The 21,356-nt window shown below is 43.9% G+C and overlaps 1 protein-coding gene across 1 annotated transcript; it reads right to left on the reverse strand.

Moving 5' to 3' along the window:
- Positions 1–325: 325 nt before the first annotated feature.
- Positions 326–21,136, reverse strand: LOC307099187 (uncharacterized protein). The gene is made up of 4 exons (XM_079770384.1): positions 21,028–21,136; positions 7,142–7,268; positions 6,661–6,733; positions 326–5,837 (listed from the first exon to the last, which is right to left on the reverse strand). The coding sequence occupies exons 1-4, from the start codon at positions 21,028–21,030 to the stop codon at positions 3,221–3,223; spliced, it is 2,820 nt and encodes a 939-aa protein (XP_079626510.1). The 5' UTR covers positions 21,031–21,136; the 3' UTR covers positions 326–3,220.
- Between the last annotated feature and the right edge of the window lie 220 nt (positions 21,137–21,356).

The following is a 21,356-nucleotide window of genomic DNA, read 5'->3' on the forward strand; positions in this document are numbered from 1 at the left end:
AGAAGCAGAGGCATTCATGTCTGTATACTTGATGAAAGAGAACAGGTTTCCAAAGAATAAAAATAACAAAACTCCCCTTTCCTCACCAATATGATTTCTGTTTCCTACAATTCAGGGTTAGTATGACTTTATTTTTTTCCTGCCTTCTAAATAAAAATTAGTATCACCACCCTATGTAGAATTAAGTTCATTTCCTCACAGAATCCAATGCAGAAAAATGTCTGGATTCCTTGAATGGAAAATAAGGGCTTCCCTGAATGGCAAGTAAGTGATTTATCACCAGGCAAAATACAACAACAAACCCTTCTCAGTGTGCTGTTACTGTCACACCCCACAGCCATTTAGGGTTTGTGGTCATTGTTATTGAACTTCATTCCATTCCATGTCTCTTTTACCACAGATGTGATTTTGTTGGTATTTGGCTAGAAGGGACAGACAAAAACATGATTGAACTTTTCAATATTTTGAATGAATAAGAAAGCAGTCTGTGCCAAATAAGTATAAAAAATTTAATTTCCCTGAGCAAACATGTTTGATTTTATACACACATGATACTTGTGACTCAGATTGTATGATTAAGTGGAAAAGATTACATGTTGATCTGAAAATACGTAATTACAATGGGATACTTAAAGATGTCCTCAGGAAACAATAAAACAGAATAGCTATTAGCATAAGAGTGCTTGGCAAACAGTTCATATTTCTTGAAGAAGTACAGAAGCATTGATTAGAGAGAAAAAAAATGCACATAATTTTAATCACATACAACCCAAGATAACTGACAACATTGAGATTAAATTCAGCTCTGAGAGACAGCACATATCCAGAGTCTGCCTGAAATGAAGAAAGTGGCGATTCTCACATGAAAGGACTGGCCCTCACTGCAGAGGGTGGTACAAGAACAAACTGTCACAGGGCTCCTTGGCACTGCACCATTGCAGCTGGTACAGTGGGATCTGAATCACAGTCAGTAGTAGAACCAACAGGACAAGGTGATTACTAGTCAAATTAGACCTCAAGCAAATGTAATCTAGAGAACAGTGTTTACGCTTCCGAAAACAGTCTCAACCATGACAGTCTATGTTTGTTGCCTGGTGGACACCTATGGGTTTGCAGGAAAAACCAACATATGCTGGATCTTTAATGTTGAATTGTGAACATCTGTAAAGCTTACACCCAACATCAAAGGAAGCAATGCAGTGGCTGGCAGTTTTGAGGATATTCTTGGCTGGTGAGGTAAAGAGTGAGAAAAACAAAATAAAATATTTTCTTCTTAATGTGAACTCCATGGCACAATTCCCAGCCAAAAGCAACACAAAAACCATGAAAATAATTCACATGGGACTCTACAGTGAACTGTAAGCACAAATATATGGCAAATACTTATTATCTAAAATAACGGTGAATTTCAAGTGCAATTGAAAAATTAAAAAGAATACATATGTGTGTAGGGCCTATTCATTCAAAACCTGTCAGGTCACATTACTGGGTAGCTGGGTTGATCCCTGGTCAGGCACATGTGAAGATGTTTCTCTCTACTACTTTCTCTCTCTCCCTTTCTCACATCAAAAAAAGCAATTTAAAACTCTAACAAAGAATGAGTTTGATAATATGTCAAGTTTATAAAACTTTTTTAATGCTGTGAGTTTTGGGAAGTATATGACTTTATTTGTAACAGGCTTGTTTATATGTACCAGTCAGTTACACTAATAGGATTTCTGTTAAGTGCAATTCTCAAGCTACTTTGAAATTATTTGTTAAAATTTTAAAGTTTATTTTCATTGTTAAATATACAGTGCACATTCTCACATGGTAGTGTAGGAATACTAGTGGCCCGGTGAACATTCGTGCACATTAAAAGGGAATTAATTAGAGGAAATATTTTAATATTGGTATTTGCCCTTTATAATAGAAGTCTCAGAGATGCAAGAAAATTGGTAAAATATATATGAAAATCTCCCTCCTGTCAGAGTCTGGGGCATGCCACAGGACCCAGAGTCAAGTCCCCACCCACTCGAGCGCGCCTTGAAATTGTACGAGACCCAGACCCGGTTGGCCCCACCCTCATCAAACTCTGCAGGTCAGGGAGCACAGCCTCAGGTCCCCCAGCCCCAAGGAGGGGGGTGCGGCCTCAGGTCTCCTGGCCCCAGCACAAGGGCATGACAACAACTTGCCTATTAGGTCTTTATTATATAGGATGAGGCAACATGAAGGTTTTCCTACATTTTTACATTCAAGAGTTTTTTTCATGACATTTCCAAGGAAAAGTGACAGCTGAAGGCTTTCGCACCTTCTCTATATGTATATACTATTTCTCCAGGTGCATTCTCACAAATCCAAGAAAGGCTCTCCCACATTCCTTATGTTCATACACTTAGTCTTTTGGGTGTGAGTCTCTTCATGATTTTGTAAAGAACTAGGATGGCCAAAGGCTCTTCTACCATCTTTACATGACAGGGCTTCTCTTCAGTGAGTTCTTTCATCCTTTACAATAAACTAGAAGAAATGAATGCTTTCTAACCCTCTTACATTTCTAAGGTCCATCCCCAATATGGATAATCATACATGATGGCACAGCTGAGAGATAAATGAAGGGTCTTTGCTATTCTTTACATTAAAAGTGTTAATCAATACATTTTGTTTTCACCTGTGCGTAAAAACTAGTTGGAACCTGAAGGTTTACCACATTCCTTGCATTGATATGGTTCCTCTCCACTATGTGAATTTTGGTGAATTTGAAAGGATCTGGGATGACTATAGGCTTTCCCACATCGATTGCACTCATAGGGATGACAAAAAGGTTTAACTCATTCCTTATTCATGAGGTTGCTTTCTATCATGACTTCTTTTATGTCTTCCAAGATGTGTAACACAACTGAAGGTCTTCCCACATTGCTTACATTCATAAGGTTTTACATTTATATGTGTTCTTCCATGCTTTCTAAGAGACTTGGAGAAACTGAAACTTCCACCACATTCCTTACATTCATAGAGCTTTTCTCCACTGTGTGCACTTTCATGTCTGGGCATGTGCAGGAGGTAACCAATTGATGTTTTCCTCTCACATCAATATTGCTCTCTGTCTTTCTCTCTGACTTCCACTATCTAGACAGAAAAATATCCTAAGGTGAGTATATACAAAAAAGAACTAGGATAGCCAAAGGATTTTCTACAATATTTACAGGATAGGGCTTATTTTCAGAGTACATTCTTTCATTCATTATGATTTCTCTCCACAATGAGCATTTAGGTGAATTTCAAGGAAACTGGGGTGAATAAATGCTTTACTACATTGCTTAAGGTTTTCACCAGTATGAATACTGTCATGAAGTTGGAGGTGATATAAATCATGGAATGTTTTACCATATTCCTTACATTCATAAGGGTTCTTTCCATCATGACTTCTTTTATGTTTAGCAAGAGAGCTGAGACAACTGAAGGCTTTACCACATTGCTCACATTCATAGGGTTTTTCCTTATTATGAGTTCTTTCATGACATTGGAGGGAAGTTGGATAAGAGAAAGCTTTACCACAATGGTTACATTTATAGGGTTTTTCCCCAGTATGCATTCTTTCATGAATTCTAAGGAAAGAGGGATAAAGAAAAGTTTTACCACATTCCTTACATTCATGAGGCTTCTTTCCGTCATGATTTCTTTCATGTGTTACAAGAGAACTTGGATGACTGAAAAATTTCCCACATTGCTTACATTCATAGGATTTCTCCCCAGTATGTGTTCTTTCATGGTTTCGAAGATATCTGGAATATTTGAAAGCTTTCCCACATTGCTTACATTCATAGGGTTTCTCAGCAGTATGCATTTTCCTATGATTTCTAAGATATTTGGAACATCTGAAAGTTTTCCCACATTGCTTGCATTCATAGGATTTCTCCACATTATGTATTTTTTCATGATTTCTAAGAGATTTGGAAAAAATAAAAGTCTTACCACATTGCTGACATTTATAGGGTTTTTCCCCAGTATGAGTTCTTTCATGATGTTGGAGGGAAGTTAAATGACAGAAACTTTTGCCACAATGCTTACATTTATTGGGTTTTTCTCCAGTATGAATTCTTTCATGACGTTGGAGGGCACTTAGAGCAAAGAAAGCTTTCCCACATTGTTTACATTCATAGGGTTTTTCCCTATCATGAGTCCTTTTATGACTTCGGAGGGAAGATGGATAAGAGAAAGCTTTACCACAATGCTTACATTCATAACGTTTTTCCCCAGTATGAATACTTTCATGAAATCGGAGGAAATATCGATCATAGAATGTTTTACCACATTCCTTACATTCATGAGGCTTCTTTCCATCATGACTTCTTTTATGTTTTCCAAGAGAGCTGGGAGAAATGAAAGCTTTACCACATTCCTTACATTGATAGGGTTTTTCCCCAGTGTGCATTCTTTCGTGATACTGAAGGGAAGTTGAATAAGAGAAACCTTTACCACAAACCTTACATTTATAGGGTTTATCCCCAGTATGAATTCTTTCATGATCTTGGAGAGAAGACTGATAATAGAATCCTTTACCACAATGCTTACATTCATAGCGATTTACCCGAGTATGAGTTCTTTCATGACGTTGGAGGGCAGACAGAAAATAGAAAGCTTTGCCACAATGTTTACATTCATAGGGTTGTTCGCCAGTATGAGTTCTTTCATGATTTCTAAGGGAACAGGGATGATGGAAAGTTTTACCACATTCCTTACATTCATGAGGCTTCTTTCCATCATGAATTCTTTTATGATATCCAAGAGAGCTGTACAAACTGAAGATTTTCCCACATTGCTTACATTTATAGGGTTTCTCCTCAGTATGCATTCTTTCATGATTTCGAAGAGAAGAGGAAAATATGAAAGCTTTCCCACAGTGCTTACATTCATAGGGCTTTTCTCCACATTGTGTCCGTTGATGCTCTCGATAAGACTTTGGACAACTGAAGGCTTTTCCACATTTCTTACAACCATAGGGCTTTTCCCCAGTATGAGTTCTTTTATGATTTTGGAGGGAAGTTGAATAAGAGAAAACTTTACCACAAAGCTTACATTCATAGGGTTTTTCCCCAGTATGCATTCTTTGATGAATTATAAGGGCATAGCGACGACGGAATGTTTTGCCACATTCCTTACATTCATGAGGCTTCTTTCCAGCATGACTTCTTTTATGTTTTCCAAGAGAGCTGAGCCAACTGAAGATGTTCCCACATTCATAAGGTTTCTCACCAGTGGGTGCTCTTTCATGATTTCTAAGAGAAGTGGAACTGAAAGCTTTTCCAGATTTCTGACATTGATAGGGATTTTCTGCAGTGTGTGTTCTTTCATTTTCCCCAGAGTACTTGGGAGAACTGAAAGCTTTGCCACGTTGTTTACTTTGATATGGTTTCTCTCCTCTATGAGTGTTTTTGTGAAGTTTAAAGTAAATGAGACGTCTAAAGCCTTTCCCACATTGATCACACTCATACAGTTTTCCAGCAACATGTGTTCTTTCATGATTTCCAAGGGAAGTTGAATAGTGAAAAGCTTTCCCACTGGGGCTGCCTTCATGGCTTTGAATATGTTGATGATGCTTAAAAGCTTTCCCAGGTTCCTTACATTTATAAGTGTTTTCTTCATATTCCTGACACAGGTATAGGTTGGGTCCAATGTGTGAGCTCAGGTGGTTATTCAAGGACAAATAACGCATGAAGATTTGCCTACACAACCTGGAATTAGGTTGTTTTATTTCAGTAGGAGTTTCCTTCTTTTCATTATGATTTGGAATCTGCCTGAAGTTTTCTTTGCATTGGCCATCATCCTTCTTTGTAGAGAGTCGTGCTACTATATGACTGCTGTAAAAACCAGAAGCATATTATTAATACTCTGTTAATGATTTAATATTTATTAGTAGCATGACAATGACATTTTTCCCATTTTCAAACAAAGTGTGGGGTTTCTGAACATTCCAATTTTTGAAAGTGGATATCCTAAAACCTCTGAAATAGGCTGGATCATAGATATTATGAAACACTTCTATTCATGAATGGTATTGCTGTATATTGTTTCCAAGTGCAATTATTTTTATACATTAAACATCTAGGCCATATTTCAGAAAAAACGTTTGGATGAGATAATTCTAAGAACCAATATAGTTAAAACTGGGCTGATACAATTGAATGACCTGTTTTTAAGATTCTTTTGTAGACCGGGCCCATATGACTCAGGGCTTCAGAATAGAGCCATGCACCAGGGGCTTGGCAGTTCAATTCCCTAAAAGGGAACTTGGCTAGACAGCAGACTTATTAAACCCAGGACAGTGCATGCAGGAGGCAGTCAATTGATTTTTATATCACTCGCTCTCACCTCCATACTCCAAAATCAATAAAAACGTATTTTTGCACCACCAGAGAGGATCACTGACCACTGAGCCATGAGGTCATAGTTCAATTTCTGGCCAGGGTACATGCCCTGGTTCTTGATTCCAAATGAGGGGCATGCAGGAGGCAGCCATCAATAATTCTCTCTCATCATTGAAGTTTCTTTCTCCCTCTTCCTAACTCTCTGAAGTAAATTTTAAAAAATTAAACATACAAATAAATAAAATAAATATGTAAAAATATATTTAAAAAAAACACAAAGATGTTCTTAATGCTTTGTCATGTCAATGCAACTCACCTAAGATTCATCCCATGATTTTCATACTGATCTTCACTGTCATGGCCTTCACATTTTTCTTCTAAAATACATGCTAAAAAAAGCATTATAAATTATTAAATAATATTAAAAATTGTTAGGTTTTAGGTACACAATGAGCTGTGATGATTTCTAATTTAATTTCCAATGTATTCCCTTTCATATTTCAGTTCTTGAAACAGCATTGATGAGCAAGCAACACTATTTTTCTAATTGCCTAAATAAGTAACAAGTTGTTGCAGGCCAGAGTTGCTCTGTGGTTGACCGTCAACCTATGAAACGGGAGGTCACAAGTCAATTCCCAATAGGGCCGGTTTGCAGGTTAGATCCCCAATGTGTGGCTTGCAGGAGTTAGCCAATCAGTGATTCTCTCTCATCATTGATTTTCCTCTCATTCTCTCCCTCTCCTTTTTCTCTAAAATCAATAAAAATATATTTTTTAAAAAGAATTTATGATACCTACCTACTGATGCCAGGTTCCAGAAGGTTTCCAGCATCACATCTGTGTAGAGTTTCTTCTGGGTGGGATCTAGGAAAGCCCACTCCTCCATGGTGAACTCCACATTAACATCCTCAAAGGCCACTGAGTCCTAAAACATCCCACATATACATATAGGAGAATGGGTGAGACAAACAACACTGGGGACCTATACATAATTTATAGGAAGTTCACATAGAACACATGGTCCCCAACATTAAGTCTATGACTTGATTGTAAGACTATTATTAATTTGCCACATTCACATCCTCAAGAACACATGGAATATATTGATATGATTTTACTGTGATCACTTCAAGTCTTCATTGCTCTCTAAATGTCAGGGTAAAGAACACCTTGAACAACTTCTATACTAATACATTAAAATACTTCTATTTTAAGCCCATCGATTCCTTGTGCCAAAACTCATCACCATTATAACCACCATTTGATGCAGCCATCCATGAAACATACTGTCATGTGTGCATAAAGTTTTAGTAACTGTGAATACAATAAAGGCCTTGTAGCTTTCTCTTCTATTCTCATCACCAAACAGGAGAGGCCAGGAGGTGTGTGGAAATTCAAATTAGAACAAAATGTACTTGGCCATATTGTCCTAAAGTACACCAGATTATTAGAAGTCATCAGATACACCTGAATGAATGAAAATATTCTCATGGAGGAGTATGGATGAACATTTGTTTTTATAATATTTGTTAGTAACTAAGTTTGACCTTCTTTTGCCTCTCTCATTTCATGGAGATAGGACGTTAGAGTTAGAGCTCAGGCATGAGCAAGACAGGACAACTTAGCCCTCAACAAAAGTCCTCTACTCATGAGCCTGAGGGTTACTTCATACTGATTTTTAGGACACATGGACACGTATATTGAAATTGTAAGATCACACTCAAAAGGAGTCTTCCCGGCAGAATTGTGACTATATCCGAGGCCTAGACCTTGGGGAACAATTTAAGACGTGGCATGTCCTAGGGCCTTTATTGAAATCTGCACTATTTTCATGTTGAAATTAGTTTCACCTGAAACTAATACAAAATAAGATTAAATGTAAACTGTAATTGGAATGTAAATTATAAATGGAAACATATATGGTGTTTATGGAGAAGAAAAATTAATATAATTAACCTTTTGCACTCGGATGTCAAAGGGTTAGCGAGTGCAAAGGGTTAAAATGTCCATACTACCCAAAGCAATCTATAGCTTCAATGCAATTCGTATCAAGATACCCATGATGAAACTCACATAACTAGAACAAATATTCAAAAATTTTTTCATAAACCTCAAAACACCCTGAATAGCAACAGCAGTCTTGAGAACGAAGAACAAATGTGGATGAATCACACTACCTAATATCCAACTGTACTACAAGGCCATAGTAATCAAAACAGTAAGGTCCTGGCCTAAAAACAGCATATAAATCAGTAGAACGAACGGAACAGAGAGCCTAGATATAAACCCATGCCTTTATGGTCACAGAATACTTGACAAAAGAGGCAAGAACACACAATAAAGTAAAGGTAGTATCCTGTATAATAAAAGGCTAATATGGAAATTGTCCCCAAGAGTTTAATTGACCGGGAGTTCCACAACTCGCTATGATGTGTGCTGACCACCAGGTGGTGACACAAAACATGGCAGGTGTCAGCGAGGTGGCACTTGTAGTGGATGGCAGTGGAGGTGAGCGGGACTGCTACGAGATGGTGCAGTAGGTGAGCGGGCGGCACCAGGAAAAGGCAGATGTGAATGGGAGCCCCACAGGTCGCCCCACAAATGGAAATGGTCGGTAACGGTGGGGGGCGGTGTTGGCAAGTGGATGTCGCCAGGCCAATGCGGCTGGGAGCAGGGCCCCTCATGGCCCTGCTGGTTGCACCACAGATGGCAACAATATATAACTGCTTAAACAGTTATGAAATGCAAATGGTGCCTCTGTTACAAGGAAACAAAGGCCCTTTTGCAGACTATTATAACTTACTAGAGGTCCAGTGCACAACATTCCTGCACTGGGGGAGGGGGGGCTCCCCTCAGCCCGGCTGCACGGGCTGGTGGCAGTCAGATATCTTCCAAAGCGTCCTTATCACTGCCCCAGAGGAGAGAGAGGCTCCTACCACCACCACCCCCACTGTGCTCTACAACCATGTGTCCAGCTTCCGGCTGTGTGGCGTTCCCCCTGTGGGAGTGCACTAACCACCAGGGGGCAGCTCCTTTGTCAAGCGTCTGCCCCCTGGTAGTCAGTGTGTGTCATAACAACCGGTTGTCCTATTCGGTCGATTTGCATATTAGCCTTTTATTATATAGGATTATATAGGATAACTCCTGGTTCCCTGATGCTGGAACATTAGACCTTGATCTCTAGGAACAAGAAGGTAGGGATTTAAAGAGAAATCAGACCCAGGGAAAACAAGTGCTTTTGTCATCTTTAATTACGTGGGATCGTGTTCGAGCTGCACTATGCCCACTTCATATTGAGGATCAAAAGCCTACAGAACACCAGGAGGATTTTCCCCGCCCCCTCCTCCTGAAGTAGAGCCTGAAAAACTGGTAATACCGAAGGCCGCCCCCAATCCTCCGCCTCCAGTGTGGGAAGGCTCATCACCTAAATCCTCAGTTATGGGATCATGTGTCAGTCAAGCTATGTTAGAAGGAGAGCTTTTGGCTTGCCCATTTATGCAAGAATAAAGGTAATTGGATACATGAACCACTCTCCTTTAATACCTTTAAAGAAATAAGGAAAAGTATGAGAGAAAATGGGGCTAACAATCCATTTACAAAAGGACTCCTTGCCTTAACCCATTTGGCTCAGTGGATAGAGCGTCGGTCTACGGAATCAAGGGTTCCAGGTTCGATTCTGGTCAAGGGCATGTACCTTGGTTGCGGGCACATATGGAGTGGGCAGTGTGCAGGACGCAGCTGATTGATGTTTCTTTCTCATCAATGTTTCTAACTCTCTGTCAGTCTCCCTTCCTCTCTGTAAAAAATCAATAAAAAATATTTTTTTTTAAAAAAAGGACTCCTTCATGCCTTTTCTGAAAATTACCATAAGATGACTTGGGACTGGCAGATTTTGGCCAAAAGAACTCTGGACTTCAGTCCATATTTAATTTTGAGAGCAGAATATGATGAGATCTGTGAACAACAGGCTGTTGGTGGGTGTTTACTGGTGACTTCACCTGGGAGCCCTCGGGGGCGCATTCTGGCTAATGCATTATTGTTCCCAGGGCAAGAATTTGTTTTGTAAACTATTAGTCATACTTCAACACCTCCAGTCTAAGCTCTAAAAATCCATTTGATTCACTCAAAATAACAGACCTTAAAATATTCCTACCCACACTGAAGGAAACAGGCCAAACAATAATGTAATACATGCAATCAATATATATAAAACCCAGATATGCAAATAGGACGAACGGTGGAACAACCAAACAACCATACAACCAGTTGCTATGATGTGCGGCTGATCACCAGGGGGCATGTGTGGAGCATGGCACATGTTGGCAGCAGGCTGCAGAGCAATGAACATGGCAGGCGTCAGCCGGGGTAGGATAATGGAGCAGGTGAAGGGGGCACATGACCAAGGTGGGGCACCAGACACTGTCATCGGTGGTTACTGAAAATTCTTTGCTCCCATGGTGCCACGATCGCGCTCGGCACTCACACCTGCTGCGGGTGCCGGCCCAGATCCCACCAGCTGCTGGCACCAGAGCCGCTAACACCCACTACTGGTGCCTGACACCGGCTCCCAGATTGTCCCTCAGGGTTCCTCCACCTCCTTCTGCTCCTTGAGGGGTGATCGGGGCCGGCAGCCATCTCTTGCACCCGCTGCTAGTGCCAACCCCAAATGCTCTGTGCCATTAGAGGATGCTAGCAGGGCAGGCATCATCAGGACGTGGGAGCAGTGGAGGCGAGAGCAGGGCTGCTGGCAGACATGGGACCGGGGCCGCAGAGGGAAGGGCTGGGCAGGGTGTGGAGTATGGGCCGAGACCTGCCCCTGTGCCCACTGCAGCTTCGCGGCCCACAATTCCTTTCCAGGCGCACAAATTCATGCACTGGGCCCCTAGTGTAACAATAAAGTATTTTATTTCTCTGAGAGGCACGTGTGTCAGGAAAACTTAAAATATTTTACACTTTAAGTTGGAATGATTGCACACATTTTTATTCATTTAAAACCTGAGACTAAAATAACGTGAAGACATGTTTAAAGGTGACAAACTAGGGGAGAGGCAGGGCTGATGTACAACATCCAGAAAGTTACCCAAGAGCAGCCTCCCAAAGGATTTCTCAGGGGATTTCTGTTCTCAAGGAAAGATCCTGGAAAGAGAGGGAGAGGCACAAAGCTTTGATGCAAATCACTTCCAGGTGGTTATTAGCTACATGGAAACACACGCACACCAAATACATTTTTAAAGACAGCCATTATTTGACTATGGGAAAATAATAATTCAAATTTTGAGTCTGTTCTATTAAAAAAAATGGACAACGGGCACACAATGAATCACTTATGTCAAGTCACATCACCAAAAGCAAAACTTAACACATTGCAGGCGGATCATGAGCATTCTGGTGTTTTCTTATGACACAGTGTTTTCCATACTAGTTAATGTTAAAGGCATGCCTTAAAATTAAATACCCATTGCATATTAAAGTTATTTATTACATGTTCTCACAAGGTAATATCTTTTTAAAATATGATACTTTGTAAAATGTTTGGTTTTTTTTTGTACTCATTCAATAGAAACTTATCTGGCCACTGGGTAAAGCTAGCAATAAAACTACTGGTCCTCAATGTCTCAATACAGTCATAAGCCACATAACCTATGGTCAAAAACAGACCTCATATAGGATGATAGTCCCATAAGAGTATAATGGATTTGGCATAAAAAATAAATTTCCTGCCCTAGCCAGCTTGGCTCAGTGGATAAAGCGTCAGCCTGCGGACTGGAAGGTCCCAGGTTCGATTCCAGCCAAGGGCACATGCCTGCGTTGCGGGCTCGATCCCCAGTGGGGGGCATGCAGGAGGCAGCCAGTCAATGATTCTCTCTCATCACTGGTGTTTCTGTCTCTCTCTCCTTCTCCCTTCCTCTCTGAAATCAATAAAGATTTATAAATAAATAAATAAATAAATAAATAAATAAATAAATAAATAAATTTCCTAGGAATATATTTAAGCAAGGAGGTAAAAGACCTGTATTCAAAAAATTATAAGACACTGAAGAAGAAATTGAAGAAGATACAAATAAATGGAAGCAAATACCATACTCATAAATAAGAAGAATTAACATCATAAAAATGTCCATACAACCCAAGGTGATCTATACATTCAGTGCATAGGAACTGACCAATCAGAACCAAAATTCCTATCAAAATACCAATGATGTTTGTCACAGGACTAGAGCAAATAATCCAACATTTCTTATGAATCCACAAAAGACCCCAAAGAGCCAAAGCTATCTTGACAAAGAAGAACAAAGTCAGAGATATCACATTACCTGATATCAAACTACTAGAGGCCCGGTGCATGAAATTCGTGCGGGAGGGGGGTGGTGTCCCTCAGCCAGCCTGCACCCTCTCCAATCGATTCCACCGGGATCGGGCCTAAACGGGCAGTCGGACATCCCTCTCACAATCCAGGTCTGCTGGCTCCAAACTGCTCGCCTACCAGCCTGTTTGCCCCCAACTTCCCTCCTCTGCTGGCCTAGTACCCCTAACTGCCCTCCCCTGCAGGCTTGATCGCCCCCAACTTCCCTCCCTTGCAGGCCTGGTCCCTCCCAACTGCTCTCCCCTGCTGGCCATCTTGTGGTGGCCATCTTGTGTCCACATGGGGGCAGGATCTTTGACCACATGGGGGCAGCCATATTGTGTGTTGGAGTGATGGTCAATCTGCATATTACTCTTTTATTAGATAGGATAGAGGCCTGGTGCATGGGTGGGGGCCAGCTGGTTTGCCCTGAAAGGTATCCCGGATCAGGGTGGGGGTTCCCTTGGGGCTTGGGGCAGCCTGGGCGAGGGGCCTGTGGTGGTTTGCAGGCCGGCCACGCCCCCCAGCAACCCAAGTGGAGGCCCTGGTATCTGGGATTTATTTATCTTCTACAATTGAAACTTTGTAGCCTTAAGCGGAGGCCAAAGCAGGCCAGGGCTGCAGAAGCTTGGCTTCCTCCATCACCGGGGCAACGCTAGCCTCCTGCTCTCTCCAGCTCCATGGCTGCCGCCATTTTTGTTGGGATTTATTTATGTTCTATAATTGAAACTTTGTAGCCTTAAGTGGAGGCCTGGGCCAGCCAGGGTGTGCGGAATGCTTGGCTTCCTCCATCGCCGGGGAAACCCAAGCCTCCCTCCTGCTCTCTCCGTGGCCAAAGCCATCTTGGTTGGGCTAATTTGCATACTCACTCCTGATTGGCTGGTGGGCCTGGTGGAGTGATGGTTAGTTTGCATATTACTCTTTTATTAGATAGGATATTACAAAGTTATAGTAATCAAACCAGCATGGTACCAGCACAAAAACAGACATATAGACCAATGGAAGAGAGCCCACAAATAAATCCAAACTTATATGTTAAGTTAATATATGACAAAGGAGACAAGTGCATACAATAAAGTAAAGACAGTCTATTGAATAAATGGTGTTGGGAAAATGCGTGCAAAAAAATGAAACCTACACCATATACGAGAATTACCTCAAATGGATTAATGACTTAAATGTAAACCTTCTACAGTAAAATCTCTTAATATTTCTCTTAATATTTTTATGACATGTCCCCTTGAGCAAGGCAAACAAAAGAAAAAATAAACAAATGAGACCATCTCAAACTACGGACCTAAATAGAAACTTTTCGAAAGAAGACAGAAGGAAGGCCAAGAGACATATGAAAACACGCTCAAAGTCACTAATTATCCAAGAGATGCAAATCAAAACAACAATGCGGTACCATCTCACACCTGTCAGAATGGCAACCATCAACAAATCAACAAACGACAAGTGCTAGCGAGGATGCGGAGAAAAAGGAACCCTCGTGCACTGCTGGTGGGAATGCAGACTGGTGCAGCCACTATGGAGAACAGTATGGAGTTTCCTCAAAAAACTAAAAATGGAGCTCCCATTTGACCGAGTAATCCCACTTCTAAGAATATATCCCAAGAAACTAGAAACACCAATCAGAAAGGATATATGCACCCCTATGTTCATAGCAGCACAATTCACCATAGCTAAGATTTGGAAACAGCCTAAATGCCCATCAGCAGATGAGTGAATTATAAAACAGTGGTACATCTACACAATGGAATACTATGCTGCTATAAAAAAGAAGGAATTCTTACCATTTGCAGCAGCATGGATGGACCTGGAGAGCATTATGTTAAGTGAAATAAGCCAGGCAATGAAAGAAAAATACCACATGATCTCACTCATTTATGGAAAATAAAGAACATTATAACCTGATGAATAAAAAGATAGATACAGAGGCAGTAAAGCACCAAACAGACTGTCAAATTACTGTGGGAAAGCAGGGGAGTGTTGGGGAGGGAAGGAAATAGATCAACCAAAGGACTTGTATGCATGCATATAAGCACACCAATGGACACAAGACACTGGGGGGTTGGGATGAGGGTATGCAACAGGGGGTAGGGAAGGCTGGGGAAAGGTCAATGGGGGAAAAAAAGGAGATATATGTACTAATATATGTAATACTTTAAACAATAAAAAAAATAGAAATAAAAGAAAAAAAGAAAGATAACAATTCCTGACCTTGTGGTAAATCCTATAGAATAAAAGAGTAATATGCAAATTGACCATCACACCAAGACACAAGATGGCTGCTCCATGTGGTCAAAGATGGCTGGCCCCATGTGGACACAAGATGGCCTGCAGGGGAGGGGCAGTTGTACGAAGTTAGGGGTGACCAGGCCAGCAGAGGAGGGCAGTTGGGGGAGACCAGGCCTGCAGGGGAGGGCATTTGGGGGGAATCAGGCTTGCAGGGGAGGGCAGTTGCGGGGACCAGGCCTACAGGGGAGGGCAGTTGTGGGCAACCAGGCAAGCAGGGAGGGCAGTTAGGGTGACCTGGCTGGCAGAGGAGGGCAGTTGGGAGCCAGCAGTCCTGGATTGTGAGAGGGATGTCCGACCGCCCATTTAGGCCCGATCCCTGGGATCAGGCCTAAACGGGCAATCGGACATCCCTCAAGGGGTCCCAGATTGGAGAGGGTGCAGGCTGGGCTGAGGGACACCCCCCCCCCCGCACGAATTTCGGGCACCAGGCCTCTAGTACAGTAAATAATAAAAAACATAAAGCACATATGTACAGTACATACTTCAAAATGACAGAACTTTTCTTTTTATAAATAAACTAGAGGCCCAGTGCATGAAAATTCATGCACTTTGGGGGGGGCGCATCCCTCAGCCCGACCTGCGCCCTCTCACAGTCCAACAGCCCTCAGAGGTGGGAGGCGACCTGGCAATCCGAAGAAGGCAATGCCCCATCACATCTCTGCTGCTGCCACTGCCGGCAGCACAAGCCTTGGGCAGCCCTGGGTGGCTGGGCAGCCATCATCTGAGGCTTGCCTGCACCTCGGGCCAGCCCTGGGCAGCTGGGGGGCTGAGGGGACTGAGGGACTCTAGAGGCAGGCACGCACAGCCAGGCCATCCCCCAGTCCCTCAACCCTCGAGCCACCCAGGGGCTGCCACGCACCTGCTGCCCCGGTGGGGCTGAGGGGACTGGGTGCCACCATCTTGTGACTGTGGGCACCACCATCTTTGAGGGTGGGACAGTCAATTAGCATATTCCTGCCTTATTGGCTGTGGACGATGCCATCTTTGAGGGCAGGACAGTCAATTAGCATATTCCCTCCTTATTGGCGGTGGGCACGACCATCTTTTAGGGTGGGTCAGTCAATTAGCATATTCCCTTCTTATTGGCTGTGGGCGCTACCATCTTTGAGGGTAGGACAGTCAATTAGTATATTCCCGCTTTATTGGCTATGGGCGCTGCCACCTTTGAGGGCGGGATAGTCAATTAGCATATTCTCTCCATATTAGCTGTGGGTGCTGCCATCTTTGAGGGCGGGATAGTCAATTAGCATATTCCCTCCTTATTAGCTGTGGGCATAGCCACCTTTGTGACAGCGTGAGGGTCAATTAGCATATTTCCCTTTTATTATATAGGATGGGAGATGGCGATGTAAATACTAAACAATGTATGTCAAGTCCGACGTAACCCCATGACGGCCTGTATATGTAGTACTTTCAACAATAAGAAATTATTATTTTTTAAAGGAAGCACATGACCTAGCTGGTTTTGCTCAGTGGATAGAGCACCAGAATGCAGACCAAAAGGTCCCAGGTTCTATTCCAGTCAACAGCATGTACCTTGGTTGCAGGCTCCTCCCCGGCCCAGCTCTGGTCAGGGCTCGTGCAGGAGGCAACCAATCGATGTGTTTCTCTCTCACATCAATGTTTCTCTCTGTCTTTCCCTCTCTCTTCCACTCTCCCTGAAAAATCAATGAAAAAATATCCTCAAGTGAGGATTAACAAACAACAACAAAAAGGAAGTACAAATTGATAGTTACAAAATAGTCAGGAGGATTTAAAGTAGAGCATAAGAAATACAGTCAATAATATTCTGTTAACCATGTGTGGTATCTGATGGGTATTAGACTTTGTAAGTTATGTACATGTCTAATCACTATGTTGGCACCTGAAACTAATTTATTGTGTCAACTTATTGAAAAAAAAGTTTAAGCCCTAGCCAGTTTGGCTCAGTGAAGACAGCGTCGGCCTGTGGACTAAAGGGTCCCGGGTTTGATTCCCGGTCAAGGGCACACACCTTGGATGCAAGCACCCCTCCCAGCCTGGGCCCTGGCCGGACACGTGCAGGAGGCAACTAGTCGATGCATTTCTTTCATATCAATATTTCTCTCGGTCTTTCCCTTTCTCTTCCCCTATCTCCAAAAGTCAATGGAAAAATACCTCTGGTGAGACTTTTTAAAAAAATGTTTAAAAGAAAATGGTGCATGATTTGGAAACAGCCTAAGTGCCCATCAGTAGATAAGTGGATTAAAAAACTGTGGTACATCTACACAGTGGAATACTATCCTACCTAATAAAAGAGTAATATGCAAATTGACCCTAACTCCGTGACACCCACAAGCCACGCCCACAAGCCAATCAGGAGAAAATATGCAAATAAACCCAACCAAGATGGCTACAGCCACAGAGAGCAGGAGGGAGGCTTGGGTTTCCCCGGTAACAAAGGAAGCCAAGCTTTCCGTGTGAGGTTGCTGGCCTAAGCCTCCACTCAAGGCTACAAAGTTTCAATGATAGAAGGTAAACAAATCCAAACAGAAATGGAGGCAGCTACGAGCTGGAAAGAGCAGGAGGCAAGGGTTGCCCCTGGAAATGGAAGAAGCAAAGCTTCTGTAGCCCTGGCTGGCCTAGGCCTCCGCTCCAGGCTACAAAGTTTCAATTATAGAAGATACATAAACCCCAAAAGAAATGGCTGCCGGCCACAGAGCGAGCAGGAGGCTTGGCTCCGCTCCAGGCTACAACGTTTCAATTATAGAAGATACATAAACCCCAAAAGAAATGGCTGCCGGCCACAGAGCGAGCAGGAGGCTTAGCTCTGCTCCAGGCTACAAAGTTTCAATTGTAGAAGCTAAATAAACTCCAGATGCCAGGGCCTCTGCTTGGGTTGCCAGGGGGCATGGCCAGCCTGCAAACCACCACAGGCCCTTCACCCAGGCCTCCCCACACCCCAAGGGAACCCCCACCCTGATCCGGGATACCCTTCAGGGCAAACCAGCTGGCTCCCACCCGTGCACCAGGCCTTTATTCTATCTAATAAAAGAGTAATATGCAGATTGACCATCACTCCAACACACAATATGGCTGCCCCCATGTGGTCAAAGATCCTGCCCCCATGTGGACACAAGATGGCCACCACAAGATGGCCAGCAGGGGAGGGCAGGTGTGGGCAATCAGACCAGCAGGGAGGGCAGTTGGGAGGAACCAGGCCTGCAAGGGAGGGCAGTTGGGGGCAATCAAGCCTGCAGGGGAGGGCAGTTAGGGGTGACCAGGCCAGCAGAGGAGGGAAGTTGGGGGTGACTGGGCCTGCAGGGAAGGGCAGTTGGGTGGGACCCAGGCCTGCAGGGGAGAGCAGTTGGGGGGGACCAGGCCTAAAGGGGAGGGCAGTTAGGGGTGACCAGGCCTAAAGGGGAAGGCAGTTAGGGGCAAACACGCTGGCAGGGGAGTAGTTAGGCATCAATTAGGCTGGCAGCGGAGTGGTTGGGGGGTGATTAGGCTGGCAGGCAGAAGCGGTTAGGGGCAATCAGGAAGGCAGGCAGGTGAGCAGTTGGGAGCCAGCAGTCCTGGATTGTGAGAGGATCGGGCCTAAACGAACAGTCGGACATCCCTCAAGGGGTCCCAGATTGGAGAGGGTGCAGGCTGGCCTGAGGGATAACCCCCCCTTACTCCCTCACCCCCGTGCACGAATTTTGTGCACCAGGCCTCTAGTGCTGCTATAAAAAAGAAGGAACTTTTACCATTTGCAACAGCTTGGATGGACCTGGAGAGCATTATGCTAAGCGAAATAAGCCAGTTGGAGAAAGATAAATATCACATGATCTCACTCATATGTGGGATATAATGAATATAAACTGATAAACAAAAATAGATTCAGAGACTAAGAAACACTGAACAGACAGTCCAACCTCAGAAAGAAGGGAGGGGACTGGAGAGGGGTAAGAGATCAACCAAAGGACTTCTATGCATGCGTATTAGCATAACCAATGGACATGGACAATGGGGTGATGGGGGCTTGTCCTGGAGGCATGGGGGATATCAATAGGGGAAAAAAGGAGATATATGTAGTACTTTAAACAATTTTAAAAAATGGTGCATGCACACAGAGAGGACTATTATTGTATTATTCAGCCATCAGAAAAATAAATTCTGCCACTTGTAACAACACATTCATGGACCTTGAGGGCAGGATACTTTGTGAAATAAGTCAGAAAAAGAGAAAAGCCATGTGTTCTCACTTATCTGTGGAACCTTTAAAAAAAACAACTCCATAGATAGAGCACAAAATGATGGTTGCTAGAGATTGCAGGAGTAGTGTATGAGGGTGCGGTGGGGTTCAAATGGATGAAAGGTGTCAAAAGGTACAAACAAATCAAATCATTACGCTGTACACCTTAAACGAATATAATGTTGTATGTCAATTGTAACATTAAAAATAAAATCCCTTCTATAAAAAAAACACACATTACAGTGGATTTGAAAAACTGCAGTCACCTAGTGACGTCATACCCATCACAATGTCATAGGGAAATGCATTGCTCAGATGTTTATGATGATGCTGGTGTAAACAAGCTTCCTGTGCGGCCAGTCCTGTGAAAGTCCAGCACATACAGTTACAGTCACTACATAGAAACCTGATGATGAGAAACTGGTTCATGTATTTGCTATACTATCCTCTTTATCTTTGTGAGCTTTCTACTTTGTGAAAGAAAACTTTGCTGTGAAGCAGTAAGCTGTTTGATGCGGGCAGCAGCCTCAGAGGTCTTGTGCTGACTGAGCCTTTTGATTGCATCATTGCCTCCTGGGCTTGATAGAATCTGTGTTTTGTACATTTCTTGGCCTAAGTGTACAGTGTGATAAAGTCTACAGTCGTGCACAGTAACGTCCTAGGCCTTCATATTCACTCACCAACCACTGACTCCTGCAGAGCAGCCTCCAGTCCTGTAGCCCATTCAGGGTCAGTGCCCACACGGATGTACCATTTTCTATCTTGCACACCGCATTTTTACTGCACCTTTTCATGAATGCTTACTACCACTGCATTACAATTGCCTACAGTATTCAGTACAGTAGCACGTTGTACAGGTTTGCTGCCTAGGACCCAGAGGCCACACCATATGGCCTAGGTGTGTAGTAGGAAACACCATGCAGGTGTGTGTAAGAGAACTGAAAACAACAAAACTGCCTCAAGATGGACTCCCCAGGTTCAGGAGTGCATGACTGTTTGTAACTGCAGTTTCACCTCTCCCAGGAGTAAAATTCTAACCCAGTCACTCTGCAACTTGCTGTTCAACACTAATCGGTCTAAAAGCCTCCTGCTGTTCCTTCCCCTAAGGAAAGAGGACCCTGCCTGAGACACTACTTTAACCTCTTAAAGACGCTTCCTTTCTGCCTATTGTAAACGCCTCCCATTTTGAACAGCCCCTCATTTGCTATTTACTAGATGGGATGCGGCCCGATTCGTGAATAGGGAATCAAGCCAATAAGACCTTCCACTTACTCAGCTGAATTTTGTTTTTAACCGTTTGAAAAGCACCACAAAACAAACAGCTGATAAAGATGCTGTGACTCAGAGAAGGGAACATGGCGTTCAGGATCCGGGGGAGAGACTGGAAATGCAGGCATTGGCTGCAGAGCAGGGCCTGGGGGAGAGGGGGTGGACTTGAGAGCCTGCTCCACAAACATCAAAACCCAGGAGAAAACGGGATCCTCTGGGGAGAAAGGAGGGACAGGGGACCCACAGACCACAGCTCCTCCCAGGCACGAACCGCGGAGACCGAGTCCCCACTGTCCCCACTGACCCTCCACGCGGTCACCGCACCAACTGCGGAGCCGGGGATGTGGGTGCAGAGCTGCCCAGACTCGCTCCGCAGCCGAAGGCCCTGCCGCGGGGACAAACCGGACCCCGGGTCCCGGCTGGGCCCACACTGCGAGCCCGAGGGGCCTGCGGTTTCAGCGGAGCCCCCGGGCGCCTGGGGTCCGCAGGCCCCGGACCTGACCGAGGAGAGACGGTCCCGCCCCGGCGGCTCCACCCGCCCCTCCTCCCCGTCTCCGCGCCCGGCCGCACACTCACCATTTCTGGTTTCCTGGGCCCCCTGAGTCCCGCCTGCTGCTCCCACCACCCGTGCAGACCACACAAGGACGAAAGACGGAAGTGTAAGGGGTATTTGATCTCAGTGAACTTCCGCGTAGTAGCCAGAGTGTAGCCCCACCCACCTGCTCCCCAAATAGCCCACCCACCCGCCCCCACCGTAGCCCCACCCACCGGCCCCACAGCTGCTCCACCCACCAGGCGCCCAGCTCAGATGACAGACACTTTGCACCACATTCCCCCTAGAGCCTGAGGTGCACAGGCCTGAGCCCAAAGCAGCCACAACTCCTGTCCGGGACGTTTGCACTGAG

Source organism: Cnephaeus nilssonii (genome assembly GCF_951640355.1).
Source record: "Cnephaeus nilssonii genome assembly, chromosome: 5".
NCBI classification, from domain to species: Eukaryota; Metazoa; Chordata; class Mammalia; order Chiroptera; family Vespertilionidae; genus Cnephaeus; species Cnephaeus nilssonii.